General features: G+C 41.0%; 2 protein-coding genes across 2 annotated transcripts; one reads left to right on the top strand and one right to left on the bottom strand.

The window, feature by feature from the left end:
* Nucleotides 1-4,178: 4,178 nt before the first annotated feature.
* On the bottom strand, nucleotides 4,179-5,721 carry LOC122396605. The gene is made up of 4 exons (XM_043395157.1): nucleotides 5,383-5,721; nucleotides 4,942-5,229; nucleotides 4,630-4,806; nucleotides 4,179-4,547 (listed from the first exon to the last, which is right to left on the bottom strand). Exons 1-4 carry the CDS (start codon nucleotides 5,719-5,721, stop codon nucleotides 4,179-4,181), a joined length of 1,173 nt encoding a protein of 390 aa, XP_043251092.1.
* An 8,229-nt stretch (nucleotides 5,722-13,950) lies between these two features.
* LOC122396604 lies at nucleotides 13,951-19,734 on the top strand. The gene is made up of 7 exons (XM_043395156.1): nucleotides 13,951-14,051; nucleotides 14,232-14,345; nucleotides 14,441-14,587; nucleotides 14,709-14,919; nucleotides 14,996-19,250; nucleotides 19,313-19,523; nucleotides 19,612-19,734. The coding sequence occupies exons 1-7, from the start codon at nucleotides 13,968-13,970 to the stop codon at nucleotides 19,732-19,734; spliced, it is 5,145 nt and encodes a 1,714-aa protein (XP_043251091.1). The 5' UTR covers nucleotides 13,951-13,967.
* Nucleotides 19,735-21,801: the final 2,067 nt, after the last annotated feature.

Below are 21,801 nucleotides of genomic sequence, written 5' to 3'. Positions count from 1 at the left end.
GGTCGAACACCACACTTTCCCAAAAAACAAACAATCTCTGAATATTAAAAACCATAAATCGAAGTATTTCTAACGAACGAAATGTTCACTGGACGGTGATCCTAGCCCGCTGCAGTTATGCAAACGAGGTTCAATCGATGCCGTGCAAGAACAAAAAGTTGGTTGCAAACGCAAAAGCGACTTTCTCTCGCGTAGTACAATGCGACACATTATCCTTTCGTGCTTTTTCGCGAAATGTCCTCGCGGTTCATCGAACTTCCGCGATCCACGGGATACACGGTGTCCCAATCGCGGTCCATCCACGTCCACGTAAAATCACTCGTGTGTCGGGAAATTCCGCTTTTTCCAGCACTCACCTATCGGTCACTCGATAACCCGACTCGAAAGGATCTAGTTATTGCTCTTGTTCGTGTCTAACTGAATTCGAGATCCGTTACAGTGTTACTTATATAGCGGCTGGTCGGCGGCTCTCGTGCTGAGGTTTACCATTCGACGTTTCTTGGTCATTGCCTAGCTTGTGGTCCTTCTGTCGGTCTTACGACTGCCGAGCAAGGCCACTGTTTCTCCTTAAAACAGTTTCAAGGGTGAGGATCCCTTCGTTCGACTACCGTCAGTTCATTCCGTGACCTTCCCCTCTTGGGCGATTCTTTTATTCGTTCCGGTTCGCGGTTACACGACTACAGGCTGTTAAACAAAATGGTCCAAAACTTGGATCGCCAGGAAACCTAAGGGAAAATAGTTTGTAAAGATTTCCTTGCCACTTGGCGTAGCAAAAAGGAGCTTAATTTGTTTAGTTTTCGATTATTTTAATATTATGCTTGTTCGGTATATGTGATAGCTTCGAAGACTGGAACCCTGTTTTGCAACACCTTGTATAACGACGTTATTAGTGTATAATATAATACTAGACGCGTGACACACACGCTGCTGTCCATGAGTTTGGGGTCAAGCATCATTTGATAGTTGTAACTAGAATTACCTAGCGAGAGCGATTCGTGCATTGTTGGTAATATACGGTGTGCTCGTGAATTACCTGTAAATTATATTTACAAGATGTACCATTTCAGAGAATGGTCCACGTAAATATTGTACGAGGGACAGTATGGTTTCGAGGGACAGACTGTGCAGTCCTTTGAAAAAGCTTGCAAAAGGAAACCAAGGACACCGCAAGGTCAAATAAATGGCTGCACAATCTGTCCTCCCAGGAAGCCATGTCACTTTTGCCCAAACTTTCGATCACGATTGCTTTTACTAATCAATTTATCCATAAGCGTAGTCACCAACTCCATTACTCAGTAACCACATTCTCCGACCATCGATCGGATTACGTTTCACCTGAGTGCTGTTGCGCGAACGGTATTAAAAGTCGAGAGTGCGCTGCATTAAAGATCCATAAAACGTAAGGGGCCAGTAAATCGTTCCGTCTGGATTCCGAAACTCGTTTCACTTTTCACGTTCGGATGGGACACCACGAATTTCTTAAAAGTGGCTCTTAAAGTAGTTCGCCGCGGCGCGAGTCAACGCACGCCGTGAAATTTTATAGGTGTAAAGTTCGTACGTGTCCGGGGAAAAAAGTATTTCGTCTCCGCCTGTTGTGATCGGAATTTTGTTCGTTCCTCGTGCGTCGCAATCCTTCCTTTCGATTCATCGTAACGTTGGCTATAAGTCTCCCTCGATTCGCTTGAAAGCGGGTTAGGTAGCGATTCTTGTCTCGAATACGAGTGAAATGATTCTTCACTTGTAAGCGGGGTAGACAGCAACTTTAATTTTTAATCATTTACTCGAGTCCAATGTGAAAAGAATTGTCACTTGAAAGCGGGGTAGGTAGCGATTTTCATCTGGAATTTTATGGAAATGATTCTTCACTTGTAAGCGGGGTAGATAGCAAACGTAAATTTTTAATTAATTACTCGAGTCCTATGTGAAAAGAATTGTCACTTGAAAGCGGGGTAGGTAGCGATTCTTGTCTCGAATACGAGTGAAATGATTCTTCACTTGTAAGCGGGGTAGACAGCAACTTTAATTTTTAATCATTTACTCGAGTCCAATGTGAAAAGAATTGTCACTTGAAAGCGGGGTAGGTAGCGATTTTCATCTGGAATTTTATGGAAATGATTCTTCACTTGTAAGCGGGGTAGATAGCAAACGTTAATTTTTAATCATTTACTCGAGTCCAATGAGAAAAGAATTGTCACTTGAAACCGGGGTAGGTAGCGATTTTCATCTGGAATTTGATGGAAATGATTCTTCACTTGTAAGCGGGGTAGATAGCAAACGTTAATTTTTAATCAATTACTCGAGTCCTGTGTGAAAGGAATTGTCACTTGAAAGCGGGGTAGGTAGCGATTTTCATCTGGAATTTGATGGAAATGATTCTTAACTTGTAAGCGGGGTAGACAGCAACTTTAATTTTTAATCAATTACTCGAGTCCTGTGTGAAAAGAATTGTCACTTGAAAGCGGGGTAGATAACAATTTTCAAGTGAAACTCACTTGAAAGCGGGGTGGTTCGCGATTTCGACATACTATGAAGTCTTGAACATCTTTTCGACATAATACCGTAGTGTCGTGGCCTAACCCCGAACGTTTAACGAATCGTCGAGGGTTTACTAAACTGTTACGTGCTTTCGTATCGCACGGTGAGTTTCAACCGCCCACGCAGGTTCTCGTGCACTTTTTCGTCAGCCACGGTTTTCCGGTTTATGCGTCGCGCGTATGCAGTCGTGTTTCTACGCCGTGAGTCGGATCCAGGTTAAACTGCTACCATATTCACGATCGTATGCAGTTCGTGATCCCAAACAGATATTTGACAAAATAACGAAATTCTTTTTAGTTCTGTTACTTCGAAAATGGAGGAAAATTATTGCAATATTCGATTCAAGCTGAGCTCAGATTGTATTTTGAAGTTACTCGGACCAGTTTGAGTCAGTTAAATAAGACAAGGGAACGGATACTCCGTGGTATTTGGGTCAATGTTACGTCCTTATAGGCTGTGCCCGGAGGCAGTGGTTACCCTTGTCGGAATTGACTCGCCTGTTTCAGGAAGTTGTTACTTTCTTTGCCATTGTGAATAATGCATGGCCGTAATTCATTGGAAGACGCTGTAAAAAAGAGGCTGTAGACAGGCGATTGTGCATATAAGAATGCGTGACCGTGCACTTGAGACAAGGAACTTCATATTTCTCATCCGTGTTCGTCTCGTATTCCGCATAATCAATTACACGCTTAATTTATACAGCCTTTTTTTTTACTACACGAATGACCACTGAAGATTCATGTCGCGTATTAACGACGACAAACGTGTAATTACTCAACGTACATTTCATTTCGATTTCATCGTCACGCGTAATCATTAATTCGCCTTTCTCGTATAGTGAATAATCGCTTGAAGTAGTAGTCATGGCTTGGGCTAACGTCCTTGCTTGTATAGAGTAATTTTAACCAGTAAATACAAAGTATATTTTACTATACAGGGCGTTTAAAAATTTGTAGACGAACTGGGATAGGTAAATTTCGTGATTCACGCGAAGTCTTATGGGTTTTATATAGTATAATTGACCCCAACAATTGCAAATTTAATTCTCGTTTCGCTCAGGCAATAAATAATCTTCCTAAGCAGGATTTTCAATGAAAATAACCAAACATATAACTTAGTTTCCATTTTTTTTTTTTTATATAAATACCTTTCACAGTACAAAACTCATCTATGCAAGTACAAAAGTTACAACGGGGTAAACATTTTCGTACGCTGTCGATTACAAATTTCCACTCGACCAATTACATTGTCAGATTTCGTACACCTACGAGAGTAAAATTACAACGACCAACAATAAAACAAATTTAATTTTTCTCCTTTTTCTCAGACATTTGCGCGAGTGTTAAACTTGTATTCATCGAATATTGCAAACTGACGAGCCTAAACTCTCCGAAGATGGCACAAGTACATGGTTTTCCATAGTTGCAAGAACAGGTTTTCAATTGCAGTTGCAATTCTAAGGTGCAAATTTCTCAGAAATATAGGAATTACGCTAGGACATCGATGTCACGTGACCAGAACACGTGACCTCCAACTAGCGAGGGCTAACGTTAGGGATACATGGCAATTTCGAAATTTCTATACTATTTTTATAGTATTGTACCAGCATAGAAAAATAATAATGGAGGGAGGGGCGAGTCGATTTATTGGTAGTATCCGTAAGCTGGCGAGAGGGTCTTCTGGTAAACAGGAATGGAGGCGTGAGCCAGCGTGGGTGTCAGCGCCTTTCCAACGACCGGGTAGGAACCGTGAACCTGAACATGATCTAAACGGGTGGTTTTGATGAGCGTCGGATGTTGCACGGAGACTCTCTCGATCTTCGTCGCTGGTTCCACGACATTTACTTCCTGGAAGGTCTCGATCGGTCTGGTGAGGACGACGCGACGCGTGGAGACGCGCTCGTCAGCGGGTTCAACGTTGTCGGGGGCGGGGGTGGCGGAAAGTACACGGCCTTTTACGCGTCCAGCCTCCTCCAGTCCGGGTCTCGAGAGTCCATTGCGACCGAATCCAACCTACGAGAACATGTTTGCGTTGGGTTATGGTCCGCTGAACCGTCGAGGAGTCGATTATCCTTATGGTAATTTGGTAATTCACCTCAGCGACGTTGCCTCGCGCGGTGAGCAGCTCGATGAGTCTGTTCTGGTTGTTCTTGTCCTCCTCGGGCGAGGACTGCGGGCTGACGATCACGCTGGGTGACGGGTCATGGGCAACGAAAGGTTCGTTGGGCGCTCCGTTCGAGCTGGTGCTCACTTGGGGGCCGGACATGCGGATCTGGACAAGCAATCGTCGGTTTTATCTATCTAGGGCTGAGTTTTTGCCTCGTAACTTAGACACCAGAACAATTCCGACCTGGGAACCCATTTGAGAGTGTTAAATAATCTCTCCTAAAAGAATTGAAAAAGGTACCTGGTCCTGGAATTTACGGAAATCGGGATTCTCCACGACAACGCCTTCTTCTCCGCCATTGGGGCTCGGGGTAGAGGGGGACAGTTGTGGGGCAATGGTCGAGGGGCCAAAGCTGTAGGCACCTTCAGCCTGCTGCAACTGATACGGGTACAGAGGCTGGATCAGCGCTGGTCCTCTCTGAATCTTCGAAGTCGGTTGATCTAATTCGACCACGGCTGATCCAGCTGGACGGACAACCACGCGCTCCTCGATGTCGTAGAATTGCTTTTGGATCGCTGGACGGCGTACCTGGCAGGGATCAATGTCCATTATTAAGAGGTCAGTGCAATGATTAACAGGTTCCTTCCATTTTAACAAAAGGATTCAGGTATTGCTCTGTTTGATTTCAGCTAAAATGGCGACTAGCGGAGGATCCTATCGCCCGAAGAAGAGACCACCCACCTCGAATTTGCGTGTTGACACGGCCGGTTTCACTACGTCCAACTGTTTCTCGAGAACGACAGGCTGTGCCTCGATCTTGGTGACCGGAACATGGGAGACAGTCGGCACGTGCTTGACGAAAGGCACGGCGGCGACTGCAGGCACCTGGGCGTGAGCGTATCCGACATGGCGAGCCTCCAAATTGGCAGGGAACGAGTAAGTGAGTCCTTGAGGGTCCACGTTGTTGATGTAAGTCACTCCAGCTGGGCTCAAGTAGGGCATCTGGACGGACACTTGGCTGCAGTGGCTACTCTGCAGCAGCGCCGCTGCCACCGTCACGAATATCAATCCAAATTGCATCCTGGATTAAGTCCAACAACGTTCAAAGTTAGCTTCGACTATTTATCAGAGTTGGGAAACAATGGAACGTTTGGACGTTCATTCAAAATTTTTATTCGTCAGTGGTCAACGAAAATGTGTCCAATTTTGCTATGCATTTGGTTAGACTGAGATTATGAAGGCACTTGATTTTTGAGGTACTATTCGATGCTATAGAGTAAAATCTTCCTAATTATCGCACAATTTGTACCGATAATATACCTATTAATTTTGCTATGTATTTGAAGGCATGCTATAGTTCGAATTCTAGGAAAAGAGACTTGGGCAAACTTAGATCTGAAACACTTGGTTTTTGAGGTACTGTTCGATGCTATAGAGTGAAATCTTCCTAATTATGCACAGTTCGAGATTTACAGTTAATGCATACTAGATCATCAAAGTTAATTTTCTCAATAGAATTTTAATTCCACATTTTCGATAGGTTTTGGAAGTTGGGTTACCTTGATGGTCGAGAAGCCGAATCAACGATGGGGTGGAAGACTGTGTTCTGTCGGTGGCAGCGGGCCTTACTTATACGGCGATGTGGTACCAACGGGGGCCCCACCTCACAAAATCGTCGTTCCGGTATCCCTCCCATCCGAACAAAGACTCGAAGCCGATCAAAATTAGGTCGATCTACATCGTTCCTCCACGTGTTCAATTCGACAAAAGTTTGCTCCGTCGCTGGAGCTGGCAAACACGAATATCGTAACGCGGTTCGTTAATTGATCTATTTCGTAATCGATGGAATGGACCCATCATTGACAGCTAATCGAGACTCCTGTATGCTCTCCTCCTCTTATCTCAGAGAAATCGAACCACGCTGAAACGAATGGCTATGCTCGACTCTGATTGCGAGCCCATTAAAGTTGATTTCTTGTTCTGTCAACGCGCTACTTTTTTAGCACGGCACTTAGATGTGGCTTTCGATAACCCGACGTTATACAATTTTGAATGGCAAAGAATTATGGGCGCTCGAAAGTGAAAACAGTGAAGTCAACTGGGTCGATGCGCTTCTAGAATTTGATTGATATTCGTGTCGCGTTTGGCTCGTACGGACCGTGTAAAATTCAACACTCGCGGAGCGTTGACACTGACATTACGCGAACACCGAGTTCACGCGAAGAAAAAAAGAGAAAAGAATGTTTTCTGATTGCACGAAATTCTGCAATTTTACCTAATTCGTGTTAAAAATTTTTTCGATAAAGAATAATTCGTAATTCTCCAGCAAATAAATCGTACAAAAGCACCAACGAGTCGAACAAATCTTTTCACGTCGACGAAATTAGAAAGAACCGAATTTCTAAAATTTGACGTCGAAAAAGGCCGATTTTAGCGGCCCTGTTTGCGATGCAAAGTCTACCAGAAAGACGTGAAATTTTTACGTAGTTGTGAACGTGGGTTTCGAGTCGAGTTGTGGAACATATATTATCGAGTCCAGTCCTTTTTTGCACAAAACGTACGAAATAAACTGTCACGGTTATTAGGGGCGGGTCTGCGAGTAATAAATTCATTTTAAAATGCCCGATTTCTCAACCATTTTTTTTAAATTATTTAGTGAGCCCACCCGAGCGGTCCCCGACACTGTAACCAGCGTTTATTTCACTGATAATAATCCAGGGTCAAATAATAAAAAAAAAACTATCAATTTACTGCTTTCCGTCTAACCAAAGGAGTAAATTTTAATGTGCAATATTCTTTTGTCGCGAGATCGCGCGAGGGGCCCGCCCAGCGTGGGCCTTGGCACTGTACCCCGCATTCGCCTTAAACAAGTTCTTACGGGTCAATTTTATCGCCGTGAAAAATTACAAGGCGACCGAGAATTACGAATTACAATTAACCGGTTACGCAATTAAGCCCGGAGTTATTCGGCAATTAGCCGCCTAGCTACTTCTGCGTCACCCCGTATGCAGATGAAATCGGTCAAGGATCATCGAGCACCGAGTGCACGCGCATCGAAAATGATTTACTCGCCGCGATCATGGATATTCTCATTACGGGTATCGGCACGTTGACTGTAAAGTATGAATAATGCTCATAACCGCCTTCGACAGTGTTGTTTTGGGCGATGTTCGACGCTGTTCGATCTTGCTCAACGTCCATGTGTAACAAGGTCGAGCGGATCGAGGGAGTGACGATCGAGTTTTAACCGTTCCTTCGATCGAGATGATAATCTTGCGCAACGTTAACGTACGAGTACCCTAACTCACCGAGTACGGCTTTGTATGCTTTTTATTTCGCTAACTCCGAGCCTCCAGGAACAAACGATCGATTTCGTATTCGCTTTTCGTAACCGTCGCGAAAAAAAAAACACAACTCACGGACGTGGACCGATGTTTTAATCAGAATTGATCGCATTAAGTCCGCGTTCCTGGAGAAACGACGCGCCGCGAGCCCGCTAATTGTGTCCGAAAAAAAAACTCGTACGAACAGTCACGAGCTTGATTGCGGGTTTTCGAAATTTCCAAGGCGATCGTGTCACTGTTTAATAGCGCAGCGTCCGATTAATGGCATGTACGTTGATCTGATTATTCACGGGGCGACTTCATAACGTTTAACGTACCATGATTATTGGGTAAAATGCGATATTGAGCTCGAATACGAGACTGTTGACGTCTTTTAATTAACTCTCAGCGAATGTAATCTAGTATATCTCTGACTTAAAAGATATTTAATGACGCGTTCGTTGATAAACTTATATCAAAATGAACTCGTTAAGTATGATATACCACGATTATTGGGTAGAATGTGCCATTACAGTTGAATATTAGGTTGGTAACACCCTCGACTCAACGCGTAACATAACTTAAGTAGTAAATGTGATTGATGTGTTGATTTGAAATTGTGGTCCGTTAATAATATAGAGCGTAGTTTATTCGTGTCAATAAGTCATACATTGAAAGTGATACAAGTGTTTCGATATTAATATTCACGCACGAAAATCCCCGTATCCGCGTGGCGATCCTCACTTGTGGGGTTCCCCTACGGTCGACCAGCACTCCCCCGTAAAGCTCCATCATGCGGCCATATGCGCGCCACAGAAATTGATGGTTTGTGTGAGAAGTTAAATAAAAAAAAAGATGATGCATTTTTAATGGTTTGGACGTCAGTATTTGTCGAGAAAGCAAAAGGATGAACATAACGTCGAGGAGAAACGAAGTTGAAACGGAACTGAATCGTTAATCTTACGTGACTGGCAACGTTTCGGACGGAAGAACGATAACTAAATGTCTTTCCAACATAATTTGTCAGATGCCGCGGAAAAATAATAATTAAATATAATTATTATACTTCGGCACCAGATATCATTTTACCCAGCAATTTAAAAGAGGAAATTAAAACTTTCATAACGAATCTCTTGATTGCACGAGTGGACATTGACTGAGAGAGTCGTCTCGATCAATTAAAACACCAACGTAATTCAGCATACTTTAATCATTGAATAATTGATGTCATGTTGTGTTAAAACAATACGTTTCTCTATATGGGACACTCAATTATCGTTCTTTCGTTACTGTTCGTTTCTGATCTCCCTCCGCTTCTCCCACCCACTGAGGATCCCTTTCCCATCGACGAAACCGAAAGTGAACAGTCTGCCGGGCGTTACGTTCAAACTGGTCGTCCTTCTTTCGCAATGTCGAGCAGTTCGTGATCCCAAAAAGCATAAAAACAGAAAATAGTTTCTCACACCGACGGTTCGATACTTTGCACGTTGTTTCTCGCGTATTATCCCTTGTATGTCTGCAGATCCTGTAATAATTCTTAAGTCATAGTAAGTTCCACGAGATCGAGCTGGATATAAACAGGATTAGCCAGCCAGGGATGTGTCGTAGTGGTAGGATTTATCAGAAATAACAAATCTAAATGTGGGAATTAAATTTATCAAAAGTTAGATGCATTTAAAGTCGTGTACTGCATATTAGGTACAGACATTTTGCGGCGAAAAAGAAAAATTTCAAATCGTTCTGGAAAAATTATTTTCGGTTGCAGAGGTCAATTACAATCATTTTTGGTCAATAGACGTACCCTCGAAATCCTAACCATTTCCGAGAAAAAAATTCCTTACCGAAAACATAAAGCTTGACCATAAATGTTTCCCTGAAATGTCATGCGTATCTTTAAAATGTCATAACTTCTGAATGGGTTGGAGGATTTTAATGTTTAAAAATGCAAACAACGCGTACTTTAGTGAACAATATGTAGAAATTCCGAAAATATTCGAAAAGTATACATCCTTAGCCTGAGAGAGTAGAGAGTTTAAAAAACCATTATTCTATACTAAAAGATTATGGAGGGTTTAGAAAATCATTGTTACAATTGTAAGGGTTCTAAAATGTGATGATTCTGAATAATATCAATCTTCAATTAGTATATTCGGCTGCATATAGGAGACGAACTGGCAGTACTGCACTTGCACATTCCTAGCCCGAGGTATTCGAGAGTTTAAAAAGCCATTGTAGTTTGACGAACATACATCATTGTAAATGTAGGCGATCAATCACGATAAAATCTGATGTTTCGCGAGTAATAAGTCTTCTTAAGGAGTTCTTTAGCCACAAAGCAATAGGCCTCGAGAAGACGGGAAACTGACCATACGTTTCTTAAACTGGGGGATTCGAGAGTTTCGAAAGTCCTTCTAATTTAATAGACAGTGATCTTCTGTGGAAACAATGCACAAAAATTAACACAACTTACAGAGTTAAAATTTTCTCTGATATCTCAATAAACTATTTTAAATTCGCAGCCATTAGCTCGGTGTACCCACGAAGAAGAACTTTTCTATCGTGGGTAACACCGATTACCAGGTCTCACCACGAGGAGGTTGCTGCGAGTGGAGACCCGAAGGGAGATAGATGGAATCAAAGTTCCATCGATCTCCCTTTTAGCTAAGCTTAGCTACCAAGTAATTATTTCGTTTAAAAAGGGATGAAGCTAAATTATGGGATACGCGACGCGACGCGATGCTGAACCGTGCAGCAGATCTTCGGATCGAATCAACACTGCCCTTGGTAGATTGATTCCTATTTCTAGCAATCGATCTATCATGGGTAGGCGACTAGATCTTTCGGACAAACTGGACGGCCGATCACATGTTTCGATCGATGAAACAGTGGTGGTCGAAGCTAGGAACCGGAGAACGAGTCGAGAGAAGCTAGTTGTTAAATAATTACTTGGCAATATTGGGAGACGCGTACAATAGGGACTTAAAATTAACGTCGAATGCTCAAGTCTGGTCAAGTTAAAACTAAAATTCGGACGATAGAAGGAAACGAACATTCTTGGATGTTCTGATTTAGTTGTACCAAGCAATTATTTGGTCAAAAAGAGGGACGAAGTTAATTTGAGGGACACGCGACGAGACGCGACGCGACGCGAAGCTGAACCGTGCAGCGGATCCGAGGATCGAACCTACTGCCCTTGCTAACTAGATCTCTACAGGATAACGGACGGCTGCGACTCCGAATCTAAGGTCTCCATTGCTCCAACGCAACCCGCCGGGAGCCCGAAGGACCCGACTCAAGTTGTCTGACAAAGAGAGAGTACCTCTGTTTCAGTGTCGACTTCCGCTGGAAGGTATGCGTTTCCGCAGGATACGGATACTCCACACCTTCCAGCAGAGTACCATTTTCCCTGGATCGAGCTACCAAGGGAAGGCGGTTAGATCTGTCGGGCCAGCTACACGGCCGATCACATGTTTCAATCGATGAAACAGCGGTGACCGAAGCTAGGAACGAGGGAACGAGCGAGAGACAATCTACTTATTGAATAATTGCTTGGTAGGACGCGGAGACACGTATAATAAAGAAGGCTTCGACGTTAATTTTAATACTCGCGACGAAGCTTAAGACTAATCAACTCGGAATTAAAAGTCCCTCGGCGGACGCGGCGTTCTCCCTCGGTGTCCTTGCGATTAATCCAAATTTAAACTGAAATCAAAACTAATATTTATATTAGTGAGACATGGTAAGGAAATTTAATAAACACTTAAAAATATTCTATCACCTAGCTAAAGGGGCTAAACGTAAAAATAGAAATCTTATATTAATCAGTGTCGTCGAAACAAATATGGCATATCAATCGACACCATGTTACGTATCAAAACGAACATTCTTCTAATGATCAGTATCATCGAAACGAGTACAGTATATCATCGCCCCATTGTGATACAACTCAAAACGACCATTCGTAATAACGATAGGAACTTGGATCGAGACACCAAATTGAATCAACACCGAACAATCAAACGAAATGGAAGAATCAAACAAAGTACCTCCGCAGAATATTACGAGAATTCGAGCAAGAAGGTGAAAATCAGAATTCATGAAATCGTGTTGAAACGAATATAGTATATGATTGAAAACAATACTACATTATTATATCCTGCAATACTATACACATCAAAGCAATCACATAAATTCGACAAACAATGTAAAAGTAGAAACATAGAAAAGGAACATTCATAATAACCAAATAAAATCAGATAGATAAATACAGTTGAATTCACATCAAACAAAAAAATAAAAATAATAAAATATAAATAAGTGGAGTGGACTTACTACTTGTTGTCAGTATACAGGATAGTTACCACTGGACGAGCTGTAAAGTAAGAAAATATTCATATTATAGCAACAGCAGTTAGGCAAGCAAGGCAAAATCAGTTCATTCGAGCGAAATTGGTATCAAACGATAGAATAGAAGAGGGGAGAGAATTTTTAAACAGTTCTTACCGTTGGTCATCACCGTCCGGCACTGGTCAGTAGTGGTCAGCAGTGGTCAGTAGTGGCAGGAGCGCTAGCCAGAACTGGTCAGTAGTGGTCAGTTCTGGTCACCAGTGGTCAGCATCCCTCGGTAGTACCCCTCTGCCCGCGTGTACACTTCCGAATTCGCGACGCGACTGAAGGGTGACTTCAGCAGCGAGGCCACGCGAGCCTTATCTACAATGATCGAAGGGTGGGGAGACTCAGGGTCAAAGCCAATGGCAAAGTTAACAGTTAAGATCGGCTGATTTACAGAACTATTTCGATTGGTTCTACCTCTTGGTTGTTCCTGACCCTTCACTGGCCAGCTGACCTTGAGAACAACCTCACTTTTGACCATCGATGACCATAAGCTGACTATTGTTGACCATCGAATAACCGATGACCCATTAAAACCATCAAAAAGTCGAAGATTAAGGCCTTCTTACAAGGATCCCCTTACAATTTGATTTCGACATTTTGTTCCAGTTTGAAGGAGTGTATATCAAGGCTAGGAAATAAAAGAATAAATGTTAATCGGACATTCTGTACTTATACATTGATCGAAACAGAAAAATTGTAACATAATAATTATTCATACTCGATCCCCACGGCTAGATCCTCCAGGTCCACGTACGAGGGGAATGAATGGATTCGTCGACAATTTCTAATTTTATTTTAAGACAAATGTGGTCTTGTAATGTATGGAGGCAATAGAACTTGTGAAATATAATATAATACTTGTGTGAAATTTTTCAAATTGTTCTGGAAAAATTATTTTCGGTTGTAGGGATCTATTACAATCATTTTTGGTGAATAGACATACCTCCGAATTCCTAACCATTTTCGAGTAAAAATTTCCTTACCGAAAATATAATGTGATTCCCCGAATTTTCATGCGTATTTTTAAAACATCATAACTCCTGAACGGATTGGAGGATTTTAATCTTTCAAAATGCAAACAACGCGTATTTTGATGAAGAATATTTAGAAATTCTAAGAATGTTCGAGAAGCTGTTCCTTAATCCCGTAAAGTGAGAAAAACCACATAAAAATAGTCCTATTACCATGGTGCCAAACAACATGGCGGCACATGAAGATAATTCCCTAGCTCGATTACGCCATGTATGGTTAGTGTAAATTATAGTTAGCTCGCGTAACCATTAGATGGCTACAAAGTTTACTGGCACGAACCTAACCAAGAAATGTTCAATGTGTAAATTGAATCGCAAAGAGCGGTAAACGTCAGTGAACTCATGTGTTCGATACAGTTTTCATGAATTGTTCAAAGTATATTTATCTATTTAAAATGACTGATTAGAATGACAGTTTCGCTAAAGTATGATATCGTTAAGCAATATGTAAACTAATATATGTCAAGTTTCGTACGTATCGAAGACGACGAAAGAAAGTTCCATGAAGTGCACTCGAATTAGTAGGGGATAGGTTAATAAACAGTAGATTTCTAAACAAGCCGATTATTTTAGGAAAATGACCACTGAAACTAATTGTCGATTCGTACTGGAACGAATTAATATTCCAGACAGGATTTCCCTCGATAAATTATACCATACAGTACGTGTACCAAGTTTATTTTCGTAATTTTTACGACGAAAATAATATCTGCTGAAACGTTCTTTCTCTAGAATTATTATTTGTCCTCTGATACTCTTTAATGTATTCTTCGAAAGTTCGTTTCACGTAGTTTTTTGCAACAGTAGAACATTTCTTCTCATAAAAGGGATTTATTTTCAGTATACCTGCGGTAGAGCTAAAGACAATGAAATAGTATGTCTTAGCTTGACAGTTTCCCGTCATCATTGTATTTTTTTTCACAACAGAGATGGGCTGTACGTCACAGATCTGAAGGTATACCAATGTTCACACCACAAACATTATAATGTATTTATTATATTTGCATATAGATGCAACAGATTGTTTATAACAGTCTGTCGTTATTTTAGAGCGCTAATGGTTTGTTCATAAACGGAGTTGCCCAACAGCCACTTCAGACAGTTCAGTTACGCGTGAATGACATTATTGGGATTGGCTGCCCACAGTTAAATACATATGATAAGTCCATGTTCGCGTACAAATTACACATAATAACGGTAAAAATTTACAACAGTTGACTATCTAACGACATTAAGGAATAATTCTTTGCGTAGCTAAACTTTTATTCATGAATTAAACTCTATTCATATTGGTTTTTCCTACATGTTACAACATTAGCAACCACAAACGATAGAAAGTAACAACGCGAGTATTCTTTCGAAAACTGTATTGAATATTAAAAATGTGCCTGAAAGCTACACGTCGAATGAAAAATTCGATGCAACGGTTAAACGTAAGAGGGAACGAGAGAATCGCGATACGAAGGAAATACCGAATAAGATACCGAAATTGGAGGACGCGAACCCTAGTTTAGAGGAGGAAAGTTTAGGTAATTACTTTACCGTCATTATTTACTTCGCCGTATCTATGAAAGCGTACTTTACGAGATGACATTGGAATTTCAGACGTTAGCGATATCGAAGTCATCCACGTTTCGTTGAACAATAGCGCATCGAAGCACGTTAATGACAGTTGTGACATCGTCACAAGAAACGCCGAATTTAATATGGTAGATGTAAATAAACATACAGATAACGATATGTTGAAAATAAGTAATAGTGTACAGGATACAAGACAGATCCAGTCGGTAGCGAAGCACAAGGAGGAATCCAACAAACCTGTAAATTCTGAGAATGTACAATTACTCGTATCGAGTAATCTGAATAATAGGGGTAAAGGAAAAGAGAATTCTGTCGTTGCTTCTAAAACTATGGACCGAACGAACAAAAGTATTGCTCAAGATGTTCAGAAATCTGTGCAGAAACCCATGGTGAATAGTCACAATGTTGGTAGTACTCGATCCAGAAGGAAAACGAAAAATGTAAATTGCGACCCGGAAAAAGTCTCGAACAGCCTCAACGAAACTTGCAATAATTTAAATAAAAGTGTAACATCGAACCACGATGCGAACGAAGGTACCGCCGAAAGCGCCGTAGCGGAATATGTACTTCCATTAGGTTCGAAGTTCATATGCAATGGAGACGCGGTGATAAAACTGGAAAACGAGATACAGTTAACCGACGACGACGAGGAGGCGATTTTGAACAGTGCAGCTAAGTGTCCTGTTAAGACGATATCTCCAATAAAATTGAAGATGGTACAGCAAGAGCCGAAAACGCAGTTTTCGGAGGTCGATGTTGTAAATTTAAGCGACAGCGAGTGTGATATATTCCCGTGTTCCCAGCTGTTCGATATTGGTTTCGGTATGAACACGTCGATAAAACCCGAAGTTAAAGAGGAACCCGCTGAATCGGACAGCGAGAGGTTCAAGAGGCTGGACGACGAGGATTTAGTTATCTCGCTAACGGATAGCGAGGACGAGGACAATAACTGGTTACGGCGACTGTCTCGTAGTCAAACGCTTAACGACGACAGCGAAAATATAGAAGTTAAAAATGAGGATACGAATTCGAACACGGACGCCTTGGAATTGGGTAACGTCGATATCGAGGTGCCTGCTTACGATTTTAACGAGGCTGTAAATAAAATGCAGACGGATGTAGATACGAGAAGTAAAGTTGACAAAGAATCGGAGAAGCCTGCACAGGGAAAAGACACTTTGAAGGAGTTGCGCTCGTTGCGTGTGTGCATAGAAAGAACGGTAATCGATTCCAGAGATGAGGTTGCGAAGAGCGTGGAATGTTCCAGCAGTACTCATAAGAAATTTTTCAAATTTTCGAGGGACAAAGGTCTCTCGTTGGACCGAAGCATGGAAACTCCCGTGACGCCGACGAGGAAGAAATCGTTAGAGAGGAAGGTACCTCAGATAGAACCCGGTCATATGCCTATGAGAAGGCGAAGCAGTAGCGCGAGCAAAGCGCAACAAACTCTTCCGAAGCCCATGAAACAAAGGCTGTCTTCCAAGGAGAAGAAAGAATTGAAAGAAAAATCGAAACTGGAACAGTACGAGTTCGCGAAAGACCAAGTATACCGGAGGAAGCTTCACAAGTGGGCCGAGTGCCTGCCGCCCGGTAGAATTAAAACAAGCACGCCTCTTACCAAAGAAGAAAAGAGGGCGTTAGCGGACGACAGGAAGAAGAAATTGAAACAAATCGCTATGGAGGAGAGACGATTGTCGTTGGAGAGCAATAAAGAGAAGAAACGTGTCGTGACGAAGCCAAAGGCGAAGGTATCGTTGAAGACACGAAGCGACTTGCTCGTGGAAGACACGATTTCAGCGTCCAAGCCCGAACTGCCCGAAAAACCCTCGACTTCGGTTAAGTCGAAGATGGCCGAGTCCAAGAAAAGTAAAAACGCGACCAACAAACTGTCGATGCGTATGCAGTCGATGACGTTGATAGATCTGAATAAATTGGGGAAAATACCAAAGAAGAGTAGCAAAGCTCCGGAGGAAACAGTTACCACGCCGCGAGAGGCAACCGAAGATTCCTCGTTGGTGACAATGATGCAGGAACCGATGGAAATTAACAGGGATAGATTTAAAATACGACCGAAATCCGTCGCGAAATTGTCGGAAAATAAAGATAAATCGTCTGTGCCTTGCACGTCCACCGCTAATTTGCAGGATCCGATAAAAAAGAAACGAGTATCGTTCTCCACAGTCTTGCAAACCGTACGGGTATACGAAATCGAGGAGACGAACGTTCTGAAGAAGCTGAAAGGCAAGGATGCTCCTCTACCTCCGATCAGAGCATCGAGAAGGGTAATGGAAAACGAGAAGATACACGAATTTCTGCTGCGTATTTTCTCTTGGAATCCAGTTTGGCTGGAGGAGCAAGAGCGTCTAAATTCTACGCCGCCCGTTGTGACCCTCAACGAGCTGCACGTTATGTTGACGCATTACAAATCGTACGACGAGTATTGCAGCGTGATATCGCCCCTACTGTTGCTGGAAACTTGGTACGGTATAACCAAAGAATTCCAGAACATCGAGCAAGACTTCAGAAGGCCCACGTTGATGTGCTCCATAGTCGAGAACTCCATCCAAACGAACATGAAGGCCTCGAACGTGTATTTGACCAATCTGATGCTCGAGGTACTGTCCACGAAAGAGGACATACAGAGGCAGGCTCATCCTGTTTACGGCGATTTAGTATTTTTCGAGTACGTTAAAAATCACGAGAAAGGTCAGACCTTTCACAAAGTATTCGCGTACGTCACGGACGTCCACCAAACGACATTGACGGCGTGGACGCACTACAACAAAGATTTGAGGCATTATGTAAAAAATCCTTACGCGTTGTTGACGTACACAATGTTAACGAAACCCCTAGGTCCAGATATTCTGGTGAATCGCGTCCAACGACTAAGGGCGGTGACTTATTTGCGGTCCACGTTGCGAATGGTCCGGGCGCTGGAATGTCTACCGAATTCGCCGCTGATGTTCGCCATTTTAAGCCCGAAGATCGAAATGTACCACTTGCCCAACGTGTCCGCGTTGGAGGCGATGATAACGCGCGACAATTTGAACCAGAAACAGCTGGAAGCCGTTCACAAGATAACCAACGTCATAGTGCAGAAACAGGCGAAACTGTGTTTCGTTCAGGGACCGCCGGGCACCGGTAAATCGAAAGTAATCGCGAATATTGTTACGCAGGTGCTGTACGGAAACAACAGGTACGCGAACAGCGTCGGTCCATTGAGAATATTGGTGTGCGCCCCGTCGAACGCAGCCATCGATGAAATTACCCTGAGGCTGTTGCAAATCAGATCGAACATGAAAAACGTGAACTACAAAGGGTTCAAGATGGTGCGGATCGGTAGGTCGGACTCGATGCACCCGGTCGTGAAGGATATATCCGTAACCGAGCTTGCGAGACGCGAGGTTAAGAGAACGACGACCAACACGAACAGCATTCCTCTTGACAGCGTGGACGAGGAGAAGGCGTTCTTGGAATCGAAAATGAACGCTCTGAAATGCGAGATCGCGAACACCCAGAAGATGGACGAGATTTACCACAGGCACATTCGAATGAAGTTGGCGGACGTGACTGCCAAGTACGAGTTGCTGAAATGCCGTAGACCGTTGAACGAAATAAATTCGAGGGAACTGGCGAAGATACAACGCGCCGCGGAGAACAGAGTACTTTCACACGCCGACATAATAACGTGCACGCTATCGTCCTGCTACAACAATCAAATGGAATCTGTCTTCGTGGCCGATAAAAGGAGGATATCTGTTTGCATCGTGGACGAGGCTACGCAAAGCTGCGAGGCGGAGAGTTTGATACCGTTGATGTTGGGTGTGTCCACGTTGGTCCTGGTCGGCGATCCGAATCAGTTACCCGCTACCATATTAAGTCCACAGGCAAAGAAATTGGGACTGGATCAGTCCATTTTCTCGCGCGTGCAAAACGCCTTTGAATTCTCATCGACCAACCCTATCATCATGCTGGATACGCAGTATCGAATGCCGCACGAGATCTCCTCCTGGCCAAATAAATTCTTTTACGGCGGTAAATTGAAAACCGCCATAGCGCGAAACCAAACCTTCCCGTTCCATGCCTATCGAATACTCAACATTAAAACGAGCCAGAACAACGACAATTTCTCGAATACCGACGAGGCACAGTTTGTAGCCAACATGATTTTCTCTATGTTCTCTTCCGCCAATTTAGATAAGTGGGAATGCATATCGGTTGGCATTCTCACGCCGTACAACAATCAAAAATCTATAATACAAGAGAAGATCAATGAAAAGTAAGTCCTTCGGCAAACCGGTATCCGTCGAACCTACTAATTACAGATATTAACGATTTCAGAATGTCTTTGTTGTCGGAAAGTCTTAAGAAAAAGGTGAAGTTCGAAGTAAATACCGTTGATGGATTTCAAGGTCAGGAACGTGATGTTATTATTATGTCGTGTGTTCGAAGCCAGAGGATCGGATTTTTATCCGACAGGCAAAGACTTTGCGTCGCTCTCACGCGAGCGAAACACAGTCTGATAATGTGCGGTAATTTCAATGTCTTTATGGTAAGATGATGCAACATCGAGACCGTAAAACTTGCAATTAACGGGATATGTTTACTAATATAGAATAAATATTGTTTTTTTTTTATAGAGAGATCCAATGTGGAATTCGATGCTATCAGACGCGAAATCTCGCAAGATATATTTTAATGTTAATGCAAATGCCAATCCTCAGGAAATAAAAGTACATGTTGTTAAGAGATTCAATTGTTAGCATTCTCTTTGTATATTTGTAAATCATACATTATCATTGTTTATTATTTTCATGTCAAAAAGATACGTTGTAGATTTTTTTTTATTTTTTTCTATGATATTATTTTTGCAAATAATAAATTTTTTAAATAGCACTAACATAAATAAAATGAAAATAAGTACCCATCCTTGAAATTATTGATAGATTACGTGACAATCTGGTATAGTGAAGTTTTTATTGGTTCGTTATATTTTTTATTAAATCTGGATTAAATGATTTAATTAGTGTACGATGTATATCTCACATAACGTAAATTGTTGAATGAGTTAAACTTCACTTCTATTAAATTGTTAGTTCATCTTTGGTTATGCCTGTATTTTCGATAGGATTTACGTAAGATAGAAAAAGATCTACGATTCAATTTTAACGTTATCAATATGAAAATAATTGATAAAACAGTTCTGTGGTGTTTCTGGGTGTTTTTAAATTTCAGTTTCAGTAAAATACAATTTTATAAAGATGGCGGCCCCTATCGGCAGTTTAGCCAAGAAAACTAATTTCTTGGTTAAGACATATCCTGTCGTGTCTGGCACGATACACAGTGATTTTGAAACATATGACCTCGGACCAAGAATCATTAAAATATTTTTACAGGATGTGGTAGAGTTTTGACGAGTAGATTCCAAAACTCATAACTTTAACTTTAGGAATGCGTGAGATCAAAAGGTATGAATGTTTAAAATGTGTTCAAAACAATCATATTTCTATTTGTTTCTATCTGTTATGCAAAGTCAATAGCAGCATTCGTATGCTTTTATCTCAGCACGAATGACGATAATTGTTTTCTTTATCTGTTTCGAAAGTTTCGAAAATAATATTTTTTATTTTTCAATAATGCTAAAGATCAAAGGAACATGTTTATTCCTTAAAAATCGTTTATTTCGTGTAAGAATATTAATATACAAATTGTTTTATGCTATCATATGACTATGTAAAATAAATAACTTAATAATATGCAAGCAAGTAATTTTTGTTTATTTTTATACATTAAGATTTGAATATTAGGCTAGTGCTGGAGACATTGTCAATTAAGAATGTAAAATGTAATATTAAAGAGAATTATAAAATAGCAATCATAGAAAAATTGTTCCAGCAATTGCTAATATTCAATTCATCTGTAATGTGATGTATGTACAATTGCAATAATTAATAGCTAAGTTTTCAAAAGACTTTCGTATAAAATATTGGCTCAATTGCACTTTTATGCATTGTAATTATTACAGGAATAGTATGGTGCTGGACTGAATTTTAGCACTTATACAAACATAGTAAGATGACAGTATAAATTATACATATAATTTAAATTTAGTAAGTTCAAATCTGCCACTGTATCCAAGAAACTTATTCTTAATACTATACACAATGTGACTGGAAAAAGTAAATGCTATGTACATTGTACATACCATGATATTAATATTATACACTAATCTATCAGTTTACAAATACATAGGTATATACATTTATATATAAATACAAAAACAAGTCTTAAAAGTATTTTATAAAAGTACCATTTCACACAATGCTTGCTTGTAAAAATCCTACTTTAAAATATATGACATTTGCATACATCAATATGCAGATGTTAAAGTTAAAATTAATTTAACATGTAGTGTATTTAATATTGTAATGTAATAGCTTATTGTTGCTTGTTTTTTAAAAATTCCCCCTAAAATCACAGAGAACATATTACATGCAATAGTATATCTTACTGTTTGTATGCTTATTACATTTGTTCTTTTGTTTGTGTTTTACACTAACTGTAAAACTTTCGCGTATTATAAAATATAATTTTTTTTTTGCGTGGTATTGCTTGAAACATTTTCTTCTCTTCAGAATTGATTCTTACGTATTAATATGCGTTTTGTTAGAAAATAGAGTTGTTCCATCATTTAAATATAAATTAAAAACAAAGTTACTTATAAATCGATATAGTTACTAATACACAAGATGGTCCACCACAAACAGATTGCCTATCACATTTGTTGTTAAATACACGAATTAATGTTTAGGTATTCTGTTTATTGTGGA

This window comes from Colletes gigas, unplaced genomic scaffold (assembly GCF_013123115.1).
Source record: "Colletes gigas isolate AHSC1104 unplaced genomic scaffold, ASM1312311v1 Colletes_gigas_Sc00007, whole genome shotgun sequence".
Lineage (NCBI taxonomy): Eukaryota > Metazoa > Arthropoda > Insecta > Hymenoptera > Colletidae > Colletes > Colletes gigas.
This window is presented reverse-complemented; position numbering and strand designations above follow the sequence as displayed.